The 23943-nt window shown below is 30.2% G+C and overlaps 3 protein-coding genes across 5 annotated transcripts; 1 reads left to right on the plus strand and 2 right to left on the minus strand.

The window, feature by feature from the left end:
• Nucleotides 1-554: 554 nt before the first annotated feature.
• LOC149892980 (uncharacterized) lies at nt 555-1304 on the minus strand. Its single transcript, XM_090067664.1, is given in 4 exon segments — nt 555-942; nt 944-970; nt 972-1031; nt 1126-1304. Coding segments are annotated over 4 exon segments (615 nt in total). The 3' UTR covers nt 555-593.
• Nucleotides 1305-7510: 6206 nt separating this feature from the next.
• On the plus strand, nt 7511-16703 carry LOC149892981 (uncharacterized). Of its 3 annotated transcripts, XM_090096387.1 has the most exons (8): nt 7511-7610; nt 7789-8114; nt 8198-8309; nt 8536-8673; nt 8763-8990; nt 9633-9938; nt 10145-10417; nt 16314-16703. In XM_090096387.1, exons 2-8 carry the CDS (start codon nt 7800-7802, stop codon nt 16478-16480), a joined length of 1539 nt encoding a protein of 512 aa, XP_089952513.1. In that variant the 5' UTR covers nt 7511-7610; nt 7789-7799; the 3' UTR covers nt 16481-16703. The 3 variants fall into 3 exon arrangements, with proteins under 3 accessions (XP_089952513.1, XP_089952508.1, XP_089952519.1); XM_090096382.1 differs by lacking the exon at nt 7511-7610 and having other exon boundaries at nt 7627-8114; XM_090096393.1 differs by lacking the exons at nt 7511-7610; nt 7789-8114; nt 8198-8309 and having other exon boundaries at nt 8554-8673; nt 8869-8990.
• Nucleotides 16704-18417: 1714 nt separating this feature from the next.
• Nucleotides 18418-23646, minus strand: LOC149892982 (uncharacterized). The gene has a single exon (XM_090087461.1). It carries the CDS (start codon nt 23644-23646, stop codon nt 18418-18420), a length of 5229 nt encoding a protein of 1742 aa, XP_089943587.1.
• Between the last annotated feature and the right edge of the window lie 297 nt (nt 23647-23943).

Raw genomic sequence — 23943 nt, forward strand, 5'->3', positions numbered from 1 at the left:
AATACTCAAACCTTTGCCCTGAGATTTGTTTTAAAAGTTTTCCATCCCAATGAAGTGTCAAATAATCTGATTTTATCTTATTTTGAAATTCTGTTATTATTTTCCTTGCCATTACTTGCCTATTTAGCTTTCTTGATCTTCTTATAGTATTTATTGAAAGGCTAACATCGTCAGGTTTAACACCACTTGTATAAAATTAAAAAATATATATTTCTTTTTAAATTTGTATACAATAATCTTGTTCATTTATTAATAAAAAACGAACCTAAAACTAGAATTGCAGAAGTATTCATTATCAGCTGAGGATTTGATAACTTAGTTCTATCTGGAGTTGCTGTTATCATTGGGTGAGAAATGAAGTTTTTTGGCTAAAACAGTGTGATATTATCTGATCCGGCATCTTTTTTTTCTCCTTGCTGCTTTTTAGAAATATTAAACTCAGGATCACTTTTAGGAGAGTTTGGAGATGCAGAACTCATAGAATGACTAGATTTAGTGATATGAGAATATTCATCTGAGTCACTACTATAACCAACCAACTTAACAGTTTCTTCATCATCTATTTTTCTTCTTTTTTCTTTTTCAGTTGCCACCTATTTCTTTTCGATTCTTTCTTTTTCTCTCCTAACATTAGAATGTAGCAAACTATCTTTTACACCAATTCCTCCAGTTTTTATTCCATTTTTAAGAGCTGTAAACCAGGCAATATCTTCATCTGCATCCTTAGCTGATCTGGTTTTTCTAATGTCATCTTTCCAACTAGGAGAACTAATATCAAAAATGCCATCTAATGATTGAATAAAGTTTTGTTCAAGTAAACTCTTCGTATTAGAAATCCTATTTTTAGATTTTGCAAGCAACCCCCATTTGTCATGTAGCCTTAAAATAATGTCAATACTGTACTTGTCTTGTTTATAAGGAATGCCAGCCTTATCCCAAAACTGATTTGATAGTAAGCAATGGAGCTAACTAATGCCTCCCTAACTTTAGTAAACTCTTCATAAGAGCTATCAATAACTTGCAAGTGATACCTTGAAATGGATGATGCAAATAATTTAAAACTTTAAATAAACTTTCAAAAACATAAAGTTATAACTTCAGTCTTAATACAGTATTAAGCCTAACCTGAAAAATTTATAAACATTCCTGGTAGTGGGCAAAGAGCTTGTTTTTAAATCTTCTAACGGATATCCAACCAACCATGTTTTATTAGTTGACTTCAATACTTTCAAGTATTTCTTTTTTACCGACTTTTTTAATTTGGTTTGTTCAATGTCATTTTTCTTTGGTTTAATTAGTGACATTTTCTTTATCAAATATTTACTTTGAATTACATAAACTGAAATTGAAAACAAGATAAGCATATAGTATTAACCACTTAATTATCTTAATTATATAGACAATAACCAGGCCGATAATAATAAATAGTCAGTACGTATGTAAGTAAGCATCTAGGCCTACAATTTGTTAAAAAATAAATATAAGATAAACTTAATGAGTTTTAATTTAAACTACACATATTTTTGAACACAGCTCAGCGAATACCGCAACTCTTACAGGAGTCTTTTTATTGTATGAAAACCACTAAATAAAGTTATCGTGTTGTAAAATAAAAATCTATAATTATCAGAACAAAAGATTTTTGTTTTGTTTTGTTTTACAAGAAAAGGATAAATATGCATATCTTATTAGAAAGATACTCAGGCATCTTTGTTAAACTTGCGCATTTTTATATTATTCAATAAAAGTTTAAAGTATTTTTCTTTTTTTTTTTCCCTTTAGCCTACGAGTTCGATAGATTTTATGCGCAAGGAGCAAAGTTTCTTTCATGTAACAATTGGTGGTCATACCAATGCGACGACAAGATGTATCCAACTTCAGTTGAAGGAGCTCGCTACAGCTCTTCAGTAAACCTTCGATGGATTCAATTTTTACTCCAAACTAATTAAGCATGTTTCATGTTTTTGATGAAACTTGTGAAACCTTTAGGTTAGGGCGGGTAAACTCGGCATGGAGATAAAATTGATATCGTTCAAATATTACAATAACTTTAACTTATTTTATTTTAACTTTATGTCTTACACAGAAATGTATACGACAATTCTTTTCAATTTTTTTTTTTCTTTTTTGTTTTTAACTTAACGTTATTTTATTTTTTTCGATTACAAAAAGTTTTTTTTCTTTAAACAACAAAATAGCAGTTTTTATTTAAAATTTTCATTGTAAATGAAATGTAGTTTATGCAAATAAAAAAAATTACAGAGTTACAGAGTTAACAGAGTTACAAAAAAATTACAAGTTTTTTTTTAAAATAAAATTCTTCACTGAAAAAAGCAAAACTAAAAAGTATCAGCAAAAATCCAAGGTCAGCATTTTACCATAAAAGGAAAAAAGCAAAATCTCTATTCACAGCGTCAAAAATTTTAATGAAAAATCAGTTTAGGCCCGTTTTAAATCTTCAATTATAAACTTAAATCTTCAATCATAAACATTTCATTTTACGTTCTGATTTATGTATAAGCAGTAAATGAACCCTTCCTTTTAATTTTGTTTAATGAGTAATTTCATATTCAGAAACTAAAACTGTTTATCAGGATACATCAAGAATTGTAACATTTAATTCCATTGGCTATAAAAACTTTTGAAGACGTCAATATTACAGAAGCTTGATTTCAAAGAAACGTTTTTTAGCGCAAACTTACTTTTTAAAAAATAAGTTCTCAATGAGTAATTGCTTTACATTATCGTTTGGAAATTTCCAATAATGGATATAAAGTACGTAGAACCTGCGAAGATCACCTAAAAAGGCCGATCGGTACCAATACCTGAGTGCAATCTATTTTTTCAATATTATTATTTTAAACAATTTAACTTTTTATAAGTAACTGAATAAGCAACTTACCGAGAAGATAAATCAATTATTCGTGAAGCTATTAGGATCTGTTTATCTCCAACGACACCATTTAAAAAAAATAAAGTTAAACATAATCTCACGTGCGATTAGAGGACGTTCAGTTGAACGTAATTTATTTTCAAGATCAATCAACTCAGTTTTTTGACGAGAAAAACTATTTCAAGCACCATTTAAATCGCAGTTTATCATCTCTTAAATTGGGTGATGGGAAAACTGGTAACGATATGAAGTTGTTCAGCGAAACGTGTAAGAGTTTGAAGTGTTCTTTTAGACTATTAGAGAATCCCGCACGAGTAAAGAGTGTGAAGAAAATTACGAATTATATACAGAAGAGGTTTTAAGTAATGAAATCGATTTGTATAGAAATCAAATCGGTATAAAGGCGCAAAGCACCCTGTTCTAGAAATCAGGCAACATATAATCATCTTTGGCAGCTAAGGAAACTAGCAATTAATATTTATAACTTATTTCATTTTTAAAAGCATCTAATGATTTAAGTTCAGAACTTTAGAAAACTCACAATCTTGAATTGGCTCAGCTAATTTTAAATCTGTGTTAATAATCTGTGATTGGAACCAAATAGTTCAACAAAGACCAAAATGTGCGCAGTTTGATTTCCCTTTTAAATAAAAAAGATGTCACTTCTTATCAAATATTTAGTTAAAAAATAAATAGTTAAAAGAGAAACTGATTCACTGCCCTGATTGGTGTGTTTCTCAAAGCTTAAAAAACCGCTTTTTTAAAAAGATATAAACACTTGAGAAGGAAATGAAAGCTCCCAATGTAAGCTTCAATATTTGGTTTTTCCGTTAACAAGGAATAATTGCGATTAAAGTAGAAGCTTCTACAAAAGTTTTTAATTTAAGTCGAGCTTTATGAAGTTTATTAAAATAGAACTCTTAATGCGTTCTACTTTATTTGCCAAACATTTACCTCATGTGAAAGCGAAATCCGGAAAGAGACAAGCAGTGTTCACGATTGAAAAAGATTCAGCCGCTCTCTTTTTATTGTTGCAGGGGAAGCTGTTCAAAACGTTAGAAAAATGGTGGAAAGTTAAAATAGAATAAAAGTGGATCAATTTATACATTCTTACTAACACCTTATTACCACCTCTTTGTCTAACCTTCCATTTACAATGTTTATCATCAAATATAAAGTGATAAAGAATGTCTACATATGAATAGCAATGTGCTCTTTCTTTTTCAGTATTTAACTTAAACCATGCCGTTAGGTGGGTATCACGTTGAGCTGCACAATCTAAAGCCATTTGTTCTTCTACTTCTCTAAAATACACTATTTGATTTTCAGGTAGATGTTTACCAAGTCACAGCACTTTGAAAACACGGAAACAACATAATGTAAACATATGTACCAACTATAAACACAATAAATGTATTTAAATATGTATATAAGGTAAAATATATAATTTATATACATGTTTAAAACAATTATATAACACATATTAACACATACACAAACAATAAAAAAACATTATTATAAAAACACATTGATAAAACAACTATAAAGCACTCATTACCACATACACATACATATCAAAAAAGCATATATGCAAACAATAAACGTGTGCAAAAATTTAGTCAAATTGGAATAATTTTGTGGAATGCTTTAGTATTGGATAACTTTATAAATGTAGGTTAAAAGTAACTGATATTACTTTTAACCTACATTTAATAAATATGTTCAATATTAATATAACCAATGTTTAAAGTTAACATCGCCAGAAAATTTTCTTCTTTGATACGGCTACCGGCTTTATAACCTTCAAAAACTTGCTTCACATTTTCTTACGGAAGTTATGTGAAGTTCAGACATCTTGTTAATATATATCATTGGCGTGCATTTAGATAAGGGGGGGGGGGGGGTCCAAAATTCCATATATTTTGTTTAACCAGTTATTTTTAATTAATTTTTTTAGAAAAGTTTGAAAAATAATTCAGTTTTTTCTATTTTTTGTGGTTGGCCTTCTACTCCTATTTAAATATTTTTAAAGATACATAAAAAAAAAACATAAAAGAAAAATCTTTGCAGCGGTTTTTTTGCGTATTAAGTTACGCAACTTTATTTTAAAATTTATGCATTTTAAATTTTGATTGGATAAATTTGAATTAAAATGAATAATAGTTGCGTTTTAAAAAAAAAGTAATAAAATTTTTTTGTTAAAACGTTAAACTTATATAAACTTAAAAAATAGCTTATTATTGTTAACTAAATTTAGATATCAATTAAAATGAAAAAAATTGTAACAAGACGTAATAACAAACTAGTTTTAAATCAAAATAAACAAACTCCTTTAGAAAGTCTCCTTTGCACCTTCTGGTTTACATATTAACCGAGAATATTATTTTCCTTTGCCTACGTTAGCAATTGCTTTAGAAACTACAGCAAATATTGCAGATGGAATAAAAACAACATTCGAAATGTTACAGGAAGCCTCAAAATACACCTCAGAAGAACTATACCAGAAGGTAGATGTTCATATGACTGACAGTACTGTTCATAATATAGGAATATCTAAAATCACAGCTGATATACTCGACAGAGAAATTCCTGCTGGTCAACTGTTTTGCACTTCACATACAGCTTTAGGTTTTGACAGAGCTTATGAAAAAGTTCTAAATCAAATTGAAAATGAAATGAATATGGATAACCTTTTCAAAGGCTTTCTGTTAGATATATTTATTATAAAAAGTACGGAAACGTTGTCCTTAGCCTTTCTCTCACGGGTACTAAACTTGTTTGGTGGTATCACTTGTTGATTCAAAAACCATGGAATTATCATAAAGAATTTAAAACTTTTATGCAGCGTAAAAACAAAGATATTTTTCTTTTTGAATTTAAAGATGTTCGATTTGAATGTCTTTCGAAATGTTCTTCTACTGTTTGCTTTCACTGGGATGAGTTTAAGGAGTTTTTAGACCAACATGAATATATTACAAATAAACTTGCTTGTTTAGTCCGAGATTCTATGAATTTCGATTACATTATAGTTACTTTAGTCGTGGTAGCAGCTTTTGGAATGCAAGCCATTTCACCATTTTTCTGTAAAACTAAAGGTAAAACCACGCATTCTAAACTGCAAATATTCTTTAGCAAGATGCATTCAAGCTTATCTAATGATGTCATAAATCAACAATTCTTTGAATTTAAAGATTCATGTGTTCAAGGAGTATCAAAGAGACTATTTGAAAATCTCAAATTAAAGAAAATTATGGCTTTGAAGTTGTGGATGTAGTTCGAAAATACGCATCAAAGAACTTTGATGATTGCATTATTCTTGCAAATAAAGTTCGGCAAAGTTTAGCTATAGTTCTTCAACAACAAAGAGGAAAGCATTATGGGTTTGGAGAAAGAAACAATGATCGGTTACCTGATGAGTATTACATTTTTAATCAAGTTGTTGGAGTTGATAAAATAGTTACAAATAATATTGAACTTGAGCTTCAGTGTGGAACTCATAGCAACGATGACTTCCACAAAGTTATTTTGCACTTTCAATAGAGATCGAAACAAATTATTATTAATATTAGACTATCTTGATGATGTGCAATATCTAATTTTTTGTGTTACTTATAACTAGGCATAATGATTACATATTTTATTAATAAAATGAAAAAAAAATTTACTATGTGTTTTACATCACTTATATTTGAAAATAATAATGATTTCATTTAATTAACAGTAAATTCTTTAGTGAAAATAATCACTTTTTTAAAAATTGAAGTAGAAAGCTAAATGTTGATGATGAAGTAAAAAAAAAGTGAAATTCGAAATCAGCGTAAAAAATTTATTACGAAAAAGTTGTTAAACTACAAAAAATCTAAAAAATTGTTAATTTTGGACCCCCCCCCCCCCTAATTTAGAGAACGCGCTCTTTCAAAGCCTAGTAACTAATGACGAAACGACATTGAGCGTTAAGCTTTTCTGTAGGAATCATATTATAGATCAAAAAAGTGGACTGAATTTTAATTAATTTAACTACAATTGCTATTACAATTAAAAGAAAAAAAATCTCTTTATTTTTAAAAAATCAAAAAAATTTCTTGAGTGCTTTTGTTTTTATTTAAAAAAATAAACAAGCAGTTGAATTGTCTCCCTAACCAGATGAGCCGTTTTTAGCAACTTAGTCCAAAAAATGGCGTTAGAAAATAGGCGATTTTAAATTTTTATCAGTATTTTAACCAATAGATTAAGATAATATATTGCAAAATAAGCATAAATAAGGTTTTTAACTTAACATTTAGTTATATCTAACACAAAAATATTGTAAAACATCAAAAAGTTTCGAAACTAAAACGATATTTTATCAGAACGTATCGAATAATATCGAAACTCAAAAAATATCGTTATTCATTTTTAACGATAATTAATGCGATATTTATCACTCATAAAAATACGATACAAATATATGCTTACATATCAAAATATATGCTTACATTGATGATAATTGATGACAATTAAAATAAGTGGAAATGTATAAGTGATGCGTTAATTTTGCGGTTTAGTGTATAATTAAATGTTTATTTAAATAATAAATATTAACAACAAGTCACACAGGTAACTTGATTCATATCGTAAATCACATGATAACGTTAGTAAAATTTGTAATTAATTTATTAGATTAATTTACATCGTTTTTCACAAGTACACAGCAGTATCATACTCGCACACGGAGCTGGTAGGCTTTATTAATGAAAACTTAAGCACCTCATAAATATTCAATGAGATGAGAAAGTTTATTCACCGTTTATTTGATAATTATTTCTGTATATTATCAAAATGTTAGAGATCGATTATTTATTTAATTTTTTAAAAGAGTACAGCGTTTAAATTTTTTTTATTTGAATTAAAAACAGCAGCAGTGAAGATGGTTTTCGGTGTGAAGGTGCTGCTCTTATATTTATCAAAAGTGCTTTCTGAGTACATCTATCCTGAATGGATATCCTCCTCTAGCTCGTACACCGTTTTTAAAAATACAAGAGTGTCGGACAATAACTACATATCTAGCACAACTCTGCACTCTTTTGAGGACTGCATACAAAGTTGCCCAACAACGGACTCTTCCTGCAAATCAGTTGGTCTTCAGATCATCGACAACAAAACAATCTATTGTAAAACATATTCTGAAGACTCACCTACAACAAAAAAGCAAAGCGGATACTTTTTTGTCACAAAAAAAGCGGTAAGTTTGAAAATTCAATTCTACATTAACTTTTTATACAGTTTGCTTCCATTTCTATCGACTTAAAGTATGAGAACATTTAGGCTCGCTGTTCTCAAAGCTGCAATTTAAAAAAGAATGCTTGCGGAAAGTGCAAATGCCAGCCCTCATGTTCTGGGAGAAATAGAAGGCAGCATATTTGTAACTGCACCAAAGGTTTTTTATTTTTATCTCTAAATCTTGAACTTTAAACGAGTTCATGAGGATCTGAGGTTAAATTAAAAATAGAGTTTTTATGTCGTAAAAAACATAAAGTATAAGGAAATATGTTACAAAAAAGTTTGTTTGCTGTTATTCTTGTAGCAATTTTTTTTCTTCCATATTATGTCATATTAAACATGGCACGTAAGAAGAAAAACTGCTTATAACAACTTCTTTTAAGCTGCTGGAGAGAAAATGAGTTGTCAAAGCCACTATCAAAGTGGATTTAACCAAACAGGAATCTACCAAATAAATCCTACCGGCAATGCTCCAATTACAACATTGTGCGAAATGAACAAAAACCAGTCACAAATTGCAGGTACAGAAAAGTTACATGTAAAAATCCCTGTTAGTAAGGAAATAAGTTTGAATAACTTGCTCGGTATTAATCAACGTTTAATTATTTAGTTTCAGCGTGTCCGTTTGTCAACTATCTGGTTCTATATAGCTATGATCGTTTTTACTTTTATCTTTATGATTATTACAACATGGATGATTGCACCACGTTTTGTAGGAATGAAATTTATAGCGGAAAAAGTGAAATTAACATAGCTAAAATGGCGTTAGGCAAATGTGAATGCATTAAAGGATCAATTAGCAATCAAAATTCAATTTACATGACGTTCTGCAAACTTGGTATATTTTTCTTTTATTAGTAAGACTAAATGTTTTAAGTTTTATCTTTTAATTTGTTAGAAATCATTCTTCATGACAAACCAATAGCACAATTCTTAAACGATACAAAAAAGTTGTTTCTTCTACACCCTGATTTTTAAAAATAACTTTTCTTTATGATATCATCATCAGACTTAACCGTTTTACAATATCTACAAGGTTATCTACTTGCTATTTACAATGTTTTTTATTCAAAAAGAACAAAAATAACAACCTTATATGGCAGAAAATTTTTTAATCGAAGTAGAGAATAAAGAGCATTAGAAAATTTCATGAATTTGAAAATATAGAGGAATTTCTTCTCTGAAATAAAATCTTTTCATCACCTTCTTTTTGATTTTACAAAGTTTTGAGTGAAACCATGAAAAGCTTAAGGAATGCAGAGATATTTTTGTTTCGACTTCAAAGTCCATCAACTGTTGTTTTAATCTACTTCAATATTTTTTATTTTATTCAATTGAACGGTCGGGATCTTCGGCTGCTTTTAAAAATCTATTTATAGATATTAAAGAATTATCGTTAAATCAAAGTTATATTTAAATCTCTCGTTTAAAATGTAAAAAGTGGTTTGATTTGAACAGGTTAAATTTAAATATTTTACAGATTCAAATGGTCAGCAATATCAATGCGACTATGCAACATATAAGAATACGATAACTGGAGTCACTGTCAGCGCGCAACAATATTCAAAAGAGCTATGCGTTGAGAAGTGCAAGTCTAAATTTACAGACAGCCCGTATTCTCAAACAAAATTCTACTTGCGTGGAGTAAATACGCAATCTGAATACTTATGGTGCGAATGTATTCTTGGCTATTCAAACAATCAATATGATACAGGTTCATACTCTACATATATTTCGTGCATTTTTCAACCATCGAGTCCTTCACCAACCATGTCCAGCAGTTTAGGTATATCTATATTTACATTATCAGGGTTCCAACGGACACCCTAACATGTACAATCACCTAAACGTGCCGCTGTTTTATTTGCCGCATAAGAAATGGTTCTCTTTGTTAGTGACATATATTTATTTATTTTTGGTTGACCTTTTTTTATCAAGGAGAGTATTAAAAGACGTGGCGCTTCCACAACTATAAGAGGCTTTTGTTTTTAGTCTGGATTCCAATGATGACTCGATATTCCAGTTGGGAAAATGATTTTTGGGACAAAAACTACGAAGCTTTTATAAGTGGATTTGGTCTTGTTAATCAACAATGGATCGGTTTGGAAAACCTTTATAAAATAACCAGTGTGTTAAAAACAAACATGCGAGTAGATTATTCTTTTATAGATGGTATTACTGAGAGCACAATCTATTATGATGTTAAAGTTGACACAAAAGAAAATCTCTACCGATTCTCTTACGCGAGTTATGACTCAAGAGGATGTAAGTTTTATTCATTTTAAATTTCACATCAGAAACTATTTTTTTCCTCTTATCATTTTTCATCAGCAACGAAGTAAAAATGTCATTTGAAACCAGATCGCAAACGTTGAGATTTAAATTTAGCTTTCGTTTTTAAAGTTCAAATGTTTTATTAAAAAAAAATTATTTTGGAAAATTGAGAAATTTAAAAGTTGCTATTTTTTTTACTTAAAAGTTGAGCTTTCGACACGTTCCTAAACTTAATCACCAAAACAGTGTTCTCTACGCAAAAATTGATTTTGCTTATATTACTATATATTAGAGTTCATAACACAAATCGCCTAATAAATGAACATCACTATGAGTAATGTTAAATGAATTAGCAGAGTCCCACCCATCAACAAGTCGTCTTGAAGACATATTGAAGACGTCTTGAAATTGGTCTTAAAGTTGTCTTAAACTGGTTTCAAATAAAACACAGTAAGTCGTCTTATTTGAAACGTCTTAAAGTTCTCTTATTTAACGCATAGACGGCTTAAACTAGTCTTGAATGAAACACATTGTCGTCTTATTTAAAACGTCCCATAGCTGCCTTATTTTACACCCATCAAAAACGGCTTAAAAAGACGTGTGTGCATATATATATATATATATATATATATATATATATATATATATATATATATATATATATATATATATATATATATATATATATATATATATATAATATATATTATATATATATCTTAGAACCCATTGAACTTAAACTAAGGACTATTGTGTTTGACTTAGCAAGCCCAAGTAGAAAATTTTATAATATTCATAAACTGTCAGTAGTAATATAATGTATGCAGTCTACAGCAATATATTGTATGGAGTAGTTCCCTGGACATGAAACCATTGTGCTCCAGGCAGCTACAAAACTAGTTGATACTTTGTATTATTTTTTAAATATCTCAAGGTTATCTACTTGCTATTTACAATGTCTACAAGGTTATTTACTAAAGTGGTCAAATAAATGATCTTAGTTTCTTTTCATCATCTGGGTTATTTCTTAAAATATTAAGAATGTCTATCTGTATAAAGTTAAGCTTAAAATTTGGTTCTAATTCTGTTATCTTTAATAAGTAAAAGGAAGTTGACGTGCCTTGTTAAGCGAGACCAAAACTTTTCGACGAATCCGGTGTTGCGTTAAAAAAGTTAGTCGTTAAAAAAGTTTATAAACTGTGAATTCTGCGCGTGCACAAAATAATTATAACTTTTTTAACGCCGTAAGGCGTTAAAAAAGTTTGCCTGTTAAAAAGTATTCAAAATGGTACCATCAACCGGGGTTACATTGGTCGCCGGGGTAACTTTGGTCAATTGTTGATTTTTTTTAAACTCCTAAAGTTTAACAAAGATTGGATGTTTTAATTTTGTTAGAGATACCACAATATATACCAACTATTATATCAACAATTTATATCAACAATTTTGGTATATCAACAGTTTTTGTGAATATAGCAGTTACTTCGTGGACGACTTTGAGTTTATTTTGGGGTTTTTGTCATTTCTGATACATTTATTGAAGCATTTGGATTCTTAGTCGGTGAAAATGCCGAGGAAATATAAGCGAAAGCCTGGTTCAAGAGCATATGCAACTACATACAGTCAAGAAACATTGTCCTATGAAAGAATGTTTAACTAGAAGAATGAGCGTGAGAAAGGCTAGTCGACAGTTTGGAATATACGCTTCCCATTTGCTTCAACCGCTAAACGCTACCCATTTGCTTCAACCACTAGATTTTCCGTCCGCTAAAGATAGAATGGCGCAGGATACTGGAAAATTGGCGAAGGGAATCGCGCATCAAAGAATCAATACCGAAAAATCAGTTCCACGGTTTTCTTGCTCTACTGCAACGTCAATTGAAAAGCGATAAGTTGAGATCTGACTTCAAGGCTAGTGGAATATTTCCCTTCGATAAAGAAATGGTCATGAAGCGTTTGCCACTGTTTAACAAAGACATTGGAGGAGGTACCGGTAGTACTGTTAAGGAAGTATTCAATGAAGCTATAGCAGGTCTATTAGTGAAACATTTTGGACAGGATGGGAAAACAAATCGCACCAGAGGGAAAAAGATCACACCTGGCAAAGCGATAACACCGCAAGATCTGGTGAATAACACAACTCCTACCACATCAAAGAATAACAATAACACCAAGAATAACAAGAAAAGGGCAAGAGTTGAACAAGTGTTATCATCCTCAGATGACAATGATGACCTAGTAAAAAATGACTTTTAATGACTTTTGCACAATAACAGGGAGTATTGTTGCAAAATTTTTTGTCCGTTTAAATGTTTTTTTCATGTTTCTCTAAGAACTGATGATTTTTTAAAACTCCAAAGTGACCAATGTTACCCTATAGCAGGGGTATTATTGATCAAACATGATAAAAACCTGGGGTAACATTGGCCACTTTTCGGCGTTTAAAAATAAATATTTGTAATAAAAAAATGAAAGAAATAAATATAGAGCCCTATAGCCAAGACCTATAATGTTATTACCAAAAAGAGAGCTGTAAAAAAGTTAATAAGATTCAGAGATGTTTAAGAAAAACTGCCAAAACTGACCAAAGTTACCCCAGTTGACAATACTCTTTTATTTGCGCAAACCTCAAGTCCACAACAGAATATACTTTGAAATTTTGCTCAAGGCATTGGGAGACTTTCTTCTTTTTTTTTTTTGAGCTATAGCTCAAAAACAGAGTTTCAATTATTTTTTCCAAATTTTTTTTTCCCGCAATTTTCTAGTTCTTTAAAGTTAAACTTTTTTCATGACATTTTTTTTTTCATTTGACCTCCTCATAGTATCAGAGCTTTTAAACTCCTAAATAAATTATATTTCATGAAAAAATAGAACATAGATACTCACTTCTAAAAGAATTATACTGACACTGATACTTTAACCGGTTCTCTCAAAGAAAAAAACATGGAATATTTTTTTATTTTAAAATTTGTTTATTTAAAAAATAGGCTGAAGAGACAAAATCAAATATTTTTAATTTCTCATGTTATAGTTCAGAAACATTAACATTTCACCATGAGCTCCTGTTAAGCTATATCCCTTTGCAGTATATACATTTCCACCAATACTAAAAAGTCTTTCATTCTCCACAGAAGACGGTAGGCAGCTTAAATACTTTAAAGCAAGCTTTGCTAATAGTGGCATTTTAGTTTTCTGTGATTTCCACCACAACAAAGGATTGCTTTTTTGTGAATAAGGTCTTCATTTGAGTAGAGTTGAATTTCATTTAATAAAGTTTCATTGAAATAAAGTTTGTGGTTGACAGATTTGTTTAGAATTAAATCCTACAAGTTCTTCAAAGCAATTGTCAAAACCCATTTCTACTATATCTTTGTATTCATTTAGTACTGTACCATTATTTTCATATTCTGAGTCAATATTTTCAATGTCCCAAGCTGTTTTTCAATGTCCCAAGATGTTTTTTATATTTTCATGGGTTTTAAAAAGTTGAATGGTTATGTTTTAGCAGCTGAGAAGTTGTTTTCATTTTTGAACATTTTTAATTTGAATCTGGGATCAAGAAATGCTGACAAGATGATGTTATAGTTATCAGTATATTGTTTGAATTTATTCTAAATTGAATAAGTTAAATCAGTTGTCATAAATTGAAGCTTTGTTAATGAAATGTTTCAAAAGCTGTATCTGTGGTATAATATTTGAGACAATAGAATTTCTTTCACTCAAGCGAACTGTTGTTTTTTGGAAATATTTTAGCAAAACACTAAATTGTCCAATAATTATCCATTTGTTTGCATTTAATGAAGGAAGCTTACCATTTTCAAGTGCATATATGGTTAGAGGTTTCCTGTTCATAAATTTGTTCTAACATATGATAGGTACTATTCCACCTTGTTGGAACATTTTGAATAAGTTTGTGCTAGGAACATTGTTTGCTTCTTGAAGAGCTTTAAGTTTATGGCAGGATTGGGGAGAATGGCTAAAATGCCCAACAATTGAATGGCAGTTTGCAATGACATTCTTGACTACTGTTTGTTCAAAAATACACTCATTAATTACTAGTTGCAGTGTGTGTAAAAAACAAGGCATACTATCATATGGGCTATCTTTAATAGCCTTAACAATATTTGTACCATTATCTCCAGCTATTAAATGAATTTTTGAAGGTGATATTTTAAATACAGCCATAATATCTTCAATCAATTCAGCAATATTTGCTGCTGTATGCCTCTCAGGAAAAGGAGCTACTCTAAGTACAACAGTTTTCTGATTAAAATTTAATCATTAAATGTATTGTCTAAACAGTGACCTGTCAGGCTAATGAAGCTTTCATTTGAACTACTGGTCCATATATCAGTAGTAAAGCTTATGAATTCAGCAACTGAGTAAACATGAACAGCCATTTTTAACATAAAGTATAAAATAATTTCAGCAACTGAGTAAACATGGACAGCCATTTTTAATATAAAGTATAAACTACTTTTTAATATTTTACATAACGAAACGATGCAACTTTTTTAACGACAAATTTCATTCCCTAACGAACACCTTTTTATCATACTGCGCACGCGTAACGCATGTGCAGAACTATTTGTTAACTTTTTTAACGACTAACTTTTTTAACGCAACACCGGACAGACTTTAAGAGAATAAAGTTTCTATTGTTTAGAACGATTAATTTAACAATATTAAACGTTTTTTTGGTTCGTCATAAAATAAAAAAGATGAAAAAGATTTCGTTCTGAAATAATTTCTTAATCATCTATAAGTTTTATGAAAACAATTTTTAATAAGGAGAGATTTTTGAATTCAAAATGGTACCTGAACAGCTCTGTCCGCTCGTATCTTTACAAAGTCATTCATACTAGCAACCATTATCTGGTGTGATACTTTGATTAACCATTATCTGGTGTGATACTTACAATAAATTAACTGAAATATTTTAACCTTTAAACTCAATTGATGGGTTGTGAATTGATATTTTGAAGATTTGGCAGCATGGTTGTCTTAGAATTAAAAACTGCAGAAAAACGTCCCATGAAAACATTTTTAGCGTGGATGCCTCACGAGGGTTCACGAGGGTTCCGCGCAACATGGACATGAGCTTAAGTTCAAAAACCTATGAAGTAACGTTTATGAAGTAACGTTGCTTCCTCGAGAGAAAAAATAAAAAAACATTTTTTCCCCTTTTTGCATGTCTCAATTTTGTAAAAGATCAAAAAACTAAAAACATCTGTAAATGAAAAAGTGTCTTTTTAAATCTGGAAGTCTCATTAAAGCCTGTCAAGATAAAACTGCTAAAACTGTTTTAGAATACCTTTTGGAATTTATTAAATCAGAAGAGTTAGAAACTTCAAATAGTTTTTGTTTATTTCGGCCAGAAACCAACTTCACTTTTTTCAAATTTTTCTGAATTCGGAGTTCAAAGCTGAGCGACTGAAGAAGTAACCGAATTGGTTATCAAGCTTATCTCTCTCAAACGGTGTGCTGCGTTGCAAACATTCTGACCATCTGTTGTTTATTATATTATAAATGCACTTAGTTTTAAAACTATTTATCCATTTTAAACGTGTTTCTCTATGATGTTTATTATTCTTTCTCATTTGAAATAACTTCGAATGTCAAATATCTGGATTTTGGAGGGTTCCTTACCAAAAATGTTTTTCAAAAGCTATTAGGTAAGAATAAATTTTCTAAGTTTAAAAAAACAGTCTGATTACAAAAATCTTCCATTTCACCAATTTTACACTTTATGACATCATTAAGATTGAACTGCAGTTGCAATTTTTTAGATTTCCTATTTTAGAAGCCTCACCATATATCGAGTATTGTGCATTTTTATATTATGCAATAAAAGTTTAAAATATTTTTATTTTTTTTTTCCCTTTAGCCTATGAGTTCGATAGATTTTGTGCGCAAGGAGCAAAGTTTCTTTCATGCAACAATTGGTGGTCATATAAATGTGACGATAAATTGTATCCAACTTCAGTTCAAGGAGCTCGCTACAGTTCTCAAGTGAACCTTCGATGGATTCAATTTTTACTCCAAACTAGTTAAACATGTTAAGTTTTTGATGAAACTTGTGAGACATTTGAAAACCATGTGGTCTTTTACTAGCTCGACTGTAGCTACGTTTTTATAGTGAAATAAACATTCTAAAGTACTTTAAAGTAATTTTTTTAAAAAGATGTTTAATGTAGGTAAGTGCGTAAAAATTTTAAAATCTTTATATATTTGATTATTATATATTATTGGAAAGAGCTTTAAATAAGTATTGCAATGGTGAAAATTTCATAAAAAACGAATAGCTCTACAAAAAGTTATACACAATTAAGTAACATAATTTAATAAGAAGGATTGCTTAAGAAAACTGCGATCAGCATAAAAATTTCATGTTCGGCTAACGGCAGTTTTGTTATCGAACTTTATTGTTTATTTGCACAATATTTTGCTTCCGTTACGTTTTCATTCGACGTAACGCTTTAACAAAAAAAGTTATGTTAAAAAAATTGTTTGTATTTTAATTAATTTATCATATTGATTAAAATAGTAAAATATCTTTTATAATGAATTAAAAATTAATAATAAAGTTTCGTAAATTAATATGATAAATATCGCGGATACAAGCGTAATTAGGGATTGCAATCCCGCACTGCGGGATCCCGCAATCCCGCGGGATCCCGCATTAATTTAGCGCATGCAAGATCCCGCAAAAACTACTGCGGGATCCGCGGGATTTGCGGGATTTTGAAACAATTGCTTTTAAACAAAAAAGGTCAATTCTTTTAAACAAAAAAGACAAAAAAGATATCAAATTAAAAGTGTTTATTGTATTTGTGAAACAAATCAATTTAAAAATTTATCTTCAGCTATTAAAATATTTTTCTTAGCCTATAAATATAAAAAAATCATTCAAAAATAAGCAATTATTTAGCAAAACATTAGTCGAACTCGTTCAAATTTTTTTTTGTTTAATTAATGATTATATTGAAATTTTCGCTAATGAGTATGTTCAAATTTTTGTTAATGAGTATGTTGAAAACGTGAAATTGAAAACGTGCGTGTATAATTGTAAAAAATATACTTTTAAAAACTACTTTTTAAAAAGTCTTTAAAAATTATTTACTTCAAGATTTTAAAACAAAAGTACTAAGCATGTCGCAAATTAAAACTATATGGAATATTTTTAAAAAAAGTGATAATGAAGAAAATGCGAAGTGCATGTTATGTTCGGCTATTTTAAAAATTAATCAAAGATCAACTAAAGGGTTATTAATCCATTTAAAAACTAAACGTGGCACCGATTTAAAATCAAACGTTTTACAACAAGACGGAGCTTCAACTTCAAAACAGCATGAATCAGTTGAACTAGAGCCTAAAATATACATCGACTGCGAAGACGAAGAAGTAATTCCATCGAAAAAAGTCAGAACAATTGACACGTTTTTCGTAAAGGAAATTTCTATGGAAAAAAATGGTATCGCGCATGGTTGCAAAAGATGGCTTTACATTTAATAGTTTTTGCACATCTTCAGATTTACGGTACTTGTTTTCAAAGAGTGGTTTCCGGCTCCCTACTTCACCTAATACTATAAGATTGATGGTAGTTAAATTCTCAGATTCTGTAAAAACCGATATAATGCAAAAACTCACATCACTAAAAAAGCAAAATCAAAAGTTTTAGATAACGTTTGACGAATGGGCATCACAAAATAGTCAGAGATACTTAAACTTAAATGTACATATAGAGGCGAAACACTTTAATCTCGGATTGATTCGTATTTTAGTTATACTTTCAACTAAATCCTTTTTTGTCTTTTTGTATAATAGTAAATAACACGAGGCGCTTTCAACAGAACAATATTTTTAATATACTTTTACAAGCAAGGTAAAATGAAAGACGGTGCGGACTTATCCGCTAACAATGTTTTTATATAAATCACAAAAACAAGAAGCACTGTCCGCGCTAATGAGCGCGACATTCCCGCCCCCAACTAATTCATCACTAATTGCTCAATGTTATTTTCGTCACAGAATTTAATTTTTATTATTTCTTTGATTGGTAAGTTAGATGCTTCTAGTGGGTAAAGCTTATTCACTGGTCTTTTCACATAGGTTATTTTTCCATCAACAACGTACTTAATACTTGCGACGCGGACAAATCCGTCTGTTGACTTAATAAGGCTTTGAACAATGCCTGTCTTCCAATAACCGCGCTTGATGTCTGGGTCATGAATTAACACAACATCGTTGACAGCTATTTTGTGTGTCCCTTTATTTTTCTTATATTTGTGGAATTCTCTAAGTTCGGTCACGTATTCTTTTTTCCATCTTTTCCAATAATGGTTTAATGTTTTTTCTATATACGAACTTCTGGTGCTTAAGTTTGTTTCGTATGTTTTGTCGATAATGGCTTTAAAATTTATTGATCTTCCATATATCAAATGGTTCGGAGTAAGCGGTGCATCTCCAGGAGACTCGTACATGAAAGTGATTGGTCGATTATTTAATATCGCTTCGACTTCAGTAATAAATGTTAGTAGTTCTTCATATGAAAGTTGGGCATTATGTATTATTTTGCGGAGACAACGTTTAGTAGATCTAACTAGCCTTTCAAAGAACCCTCCCCACCACGGAGCAGCGGGGACGTTAAAATGCCAAGTGATACCACGCGAAGAAGCGTAATTTTGTGTAAGATTAGAAGTGAATTGAGATCCGTTGTCCGAGATGATTTCTGAAGGTGTGCCCCTTTTCGCGATAAATCGACGTAAACTTCTTATACATGATTCGGCCGAAGAATCAGGAACAAGATCTAAAAATAAAGCACGTGTAGTAGCACATGTAAATAAAAATATCCACACCTTGTATAAATTATTTCCTTCATATATGTTCTTGACATATAGTGGACCTGCATAATCTACACCCGTAAATTTGAATGCATGGTCATTATTAAGACGACTTAAGGGTAAAGGAGGAGGAGAAGGATAGGAATAAGGCAGTCCTTCAAATCGTTTACAAATATAACACTTTCTGATCAGTTTTTTAATGTAATTTCTGGCTTTTGGTATCCAGAACTGAGTTCGAATTTGATTTAATGTCTCTTTAACACCATTGTGCATAACTATAGAATGAAAATAAATAATAAGTAGGTTCGTGAAGTCGGTATCTCGCGGTATGAAAATAGGATTTTTTGTGTCATAGGTAACCGGTGCGTTTTGTATTCGACCAATGCATCGTATAATTCCATCTACTATTTGTAAGTTAAGATCAAGTTGAAGTTGTTTATAATTTTTATCAGTCGTTACTGATCTTTGTGTATATTTTATCCAGCTTTTTAATGCTTCTTCTATCTCAACAGAATCTAAGTAAGATAATATTAAATGTTCTTTATTTCTTTTAAGCTTTAAATTCTTAATAAATCGCATGACTAATGCTGTGACTCGTATTAGACGCATATAGCTGTTAAATCGAGTAATATCAATCACATTCAAGTTTATATAATTCTCATTTAAAATTACACTAGTCATTGCTTCTTCTACTTTATTCGTTATGTTTTTTAAATCAAATTTTGGCCATTCTTTCGGATCGTTGTATAGAAGTAGTGGTCCATTGAACCATACCTTATTATCGAATAAATTTGCTAAGCTTGTGCCTCTGGATACTATGTCAGCTGGGTTATTGTGGGATTCAATATATCTCCAAAACGAAATGGGAAATGTATCTCTAATTTTTTGAATTCGTTTTTGTAAAAATGGTTGTTTTACTTTATCAACGTTATTAATCCAGTGTAAAACTATTGTTGAATCACACCAACAAATTACTTCTTTGAACTTGATTACTGGAAATAATTCATTTTTGATAGTTGTCATTGTTTCAGTTAATAATAAAGCTGCCTTTAATTCTAGTTTGGGAATAGAGGTATTTTTAATTTGGGCAATCCTGGACTTAGCAGTTATAAGTGAACACCCCCTGTGATTGTCATCAAAGGAACACAATAAGTATATACAACAACCATAAGCATTATTACTAGCATCGCTGAACCCATGTAATGATAAGTCAACAATATGATTTGGATAATGACTATGGTACCATCTGGGAATGACAATAGGTTTAGATAATTTAACATCGTTGATTATGGTCTGCCACATCACCAACGATTTACCCTCAAGAGGTTTGTCCCAGGGAAGTTTATCAATACAAAGTTTTTGAAAAAATATTTTACATTTTACTATAAACGGATTAATGATGCCCAGTGGGTCAAAAATGCTTGCAATAAATTGAAGAACTCTGCGTTTTGTTGAATCTATGTTGACATTGTGTAGTAAGTTTTTAAAGTTAAATATTATTTCATCTTCTTTTTTGTTCCATGTCAAACCTAATACTTTAGTTAAGTTAAGAGAGGTAAAGTTTTGTTCATCAACTAAAGTTTCGAGTTCTTTGCTGTTTGATTCAAATTTTCTAAGTGTAAAGCCAGCTTCTTTAAGTCGACTTTGGCATTTTCGATAAAATTCAATAGCTGTGTCAATCGAATCTGCCCCTGAGTTAAGATCATCAACATGTAAAGAATTTATTAATTTATAGACAAATATTGGATCTTCCAGAATGTATTTTTCTGCATGTGTAATAAGAGTAGCGGAAAGAAGAAAGGAAGAAGATGTAACACCAAAGAGGACCCTGCATATTCTATATGAAATAACTTGTTCTGTAAATATGTTGTCTTTGTTCAGGGTATTAATATTCTTGAACCATAAAAATCTCACATAGTCACGATCTTCAGGAGACAAAGCTATTTGCAAGAATGCCTTTTCAATGTCTGCTACAAAGGCAATTCTTTGGGCGCGAAAGCGTAATAAAATTCCATATAGCGATGTAGTTAATGACGGTCCTTGGTATAGACAGTCATTTAATGAAGGACCTTCGACAGAACTGCTTGCATCGAAAACAATCCTAATTTTACTAGTAACTTTATCATCTCTTAATACTGGTTGGTGTGGTAGATAGTGGACTGTTCCATTAATTCCATTTTCTTCAAGTAATGGTTCTATAACGCCTTGTTGTATTTGGTCTTTAAAAATATTGTTGTACGATTCAAGGAGTGAATCATCTTTACTCAACTTTTTTTGGAGACTTTTGAAACGTTTGATACATAAATCATAATTATCACTAAGTGGTGAGTGATCTTCTTTAAAGGGCAACTTGACATTATATTGTTTGAGGGTATTATCGTATTTAATGGTGTGACGAAACCTATCAACAACCTCTAAGTTACATTCATCAATTTCTCTTATACCCCAAATCGATGTCATGGATTGTTTTAATAATGATTTAAGAGATGGATCTGATCCAACAAACATGACATGAGCAGTGTTTACGCTACAGTGCTGATTCTTACTTTTAATGTTCATGGGACCACTTAACAAAAAGCCTAATTTGGATTTTATTGCGATGGGATCAAAATGATTTCCCCTAATAATAGTATTTTCAATAAAGGACCAATAGAAATCAGCCCCAATCAGGACATCAATTCTTAAGTCCCTGTTTTGCATATTGCTATCAGCAAGCCTTAAATTATGTAAATGTCTATATTTACCTTGTGCAAGATTCATAAATTGTCCATTAAGAGGTGCACAAATGTCTTTCACATAACAAGTAATTTTCACAACTCTTTCAAATAAACATTTAATTTTTAGCTCAATTTTTTCTAGTTTTTCTCTAGTGTTGTTGTTGCCGAAGGTTTTGATAGTAATGTTTTCTGTACCTATAGATTCAAGTTTTAATTTACTGTATAAATCAGGTGATATGTAACTAAGTTGAGAACAGTTATCAAAAAGTATTCTGCACTTATGTAGTCTGTCATTTTTGTCGAAGACATCTGTGGAAGCAGTTTGAAGTAAAATAGATTGATTGTTACTACCTGAAATTGCTGTTAGTTCGCCTTGAGTTTGCAGTTCAAGATTTTGTTGTTCTTGACAAAGTGCTATGTGATGGTTGTTACCACATTTAAAACATTTAATACGAGATGTACAGTTTTTTAATATGTGTCCACTTCCTAAGCATTTAAAACAGAGATGTTTGTCAATAATAATCTTTTTTCTATTTTGGATATTTGTTATCAATTTACAATATTGTGATTTATGTGGTTTATCGCAAAAAATGCATTTGACAAAATGTTGTAAATTATTTGGATTATTACGTTCAAAATAAGAGTTATTTTTGTTCTTTTTATTGAAATTAAACTGATGAGACTTTTTGCTACTATTTGGTTCTTTATAATTATTGTTACTGGTAAAGAATGTTTCTGCTGTATAACTTCTATCAATATTGTTATTCAAATTTAATGATACTTGCTCTCTGGCACGTAGTTCTGTTTTCAAAATATTAATGACTGTTATTACATCCCAAGTATTATTGTTATTGAGTTGTCTGTTAATAATGAGATTAAGTTCGTCTGGTATTTTCTGTAATATAATTGGAATAAGGAGTGGCCCATACATTTCACTGTTAATTTTAAGATTTTCTAGACTCCTGATTTGTATTTCAATTTTATCTAATAAGCCTCTTAATTTTTCTATTCTATTCAAATTTTGCACTTTTTCTAGGGATAAAAGTTTTCTCATATGAGAAGATACCATGTTCTGCTTGTTATCATAACGCTCTTTAAGAATGTCTAGGGCTATCTTGTAGTTTTCATTAGTCAGGCTAAGTCCTGATATAGATGATAAGGCTGGACCTTTGAGTAAATTACGAAGGTAAGTCATTTTCTGGATTCCTGATAGGTCATTGTTTTGATTAATGGCACAGTCAAAGTTTTCTATAAATGTTGTCCAACTATCAGGTTCACCATCAAAACTATCTAATTTTAAAATAGGTAATTTCATTGTTTTGTTTTTAAAGCTACTTGTTGAGCTACAGTCATTTTTGAGGTCAATTAATTTCAAATGTTTGTTAATTTTAGAAATTTCATGTTTAAATGTAAGGTTAAATTCAGTTGAAGATTCTACTTCATTTTGTAACTCTTCTTCATCCTCTATAAGTAAGGATATTTCTTCATCCAATTGTATGATTTTATTAAATTTTTCGTTTAATGTATCTTTTAAATCACTTAAATTTTGATATTGATTGTCATCAGTATTTTCTATAATATCCAAAGATTTTTCAAATAGTTTATTTAAAAGTTTTATGTTAACAGTTCTAATTCTTCGTTTAGCCTGAATGTTAGACATTTTTATGAGAGTAAAACATACAAATATATCTATTTGCAAAACAGTAACTATCGTATATCCCTCCTGATTGGGTAATGAATATTTGACCTCGTGACAAGTGTTAAGAATGTTATAACTGACTTAAGTAAATAATCTCAATGAATGCTTATGCAATAATCTAAGTGCTCAATTCAATGACAAACTGGATTAATGCTCACCCAATAACTGCCAAGTAATTTAATTTTAATTACGACAAAATATATAAATATAATTTAGTAAACTTAACTTTCTTTAGTCTTTAAATCTGTTTATATTTCT

Source organism: Hydra viridissima, unplaced genomic scaffold, assembly GCF_058129835.1.
Source record: "Hydra viridissima isolate aposymbiotic clone 2 unplaced genomic scaffold, HvirCarnegie_v1 scaffold_1, whole genome shotgun sequence".
Classification (NCBI taxonomy): domain Eukaryota; kingdom Metazoa; phylum Cnidaria; class Hydrozoa; order Anthoathecata; family Hydridae; genus Hydra; species Hydra viridissima.

What these genes read in the sequence shown, in the direction of transcription:
- LOC149892981 (XM_090096387.1), top strand. Translation starts at nt 7,800, where the DNA reads ATGGTTTTCGGTGTGAAGGTGCTGCTCTTATATTTATCAAAAGTGCTT. An exon ending in TTTTTGTCACAAAAAAAGCG is followed by an intron (nt 8,115 to 8,197) that starts GTAAGTTTGAAA and finishes GAGAACATTTAG; the next exon opens with GCTCGCTGTTCTCAAAGCTG. An exon ending in CATGACGTTCTGCAAACTTG is followed by an intron (nt 8,991 to 9,632) that starts GTATATTTTTCT and finishes AATATTTTACAG; the next exon opens with ATTCAAATGGTCAGCAATAT.
- LOC149892982 (XM_090087461.1), bottom strand. Translation starts at nt 23,646, where the DNA reads ATGTCTAACATTCAGGCTAAACGAAGAATTAGAACTGTTAACATAAAA.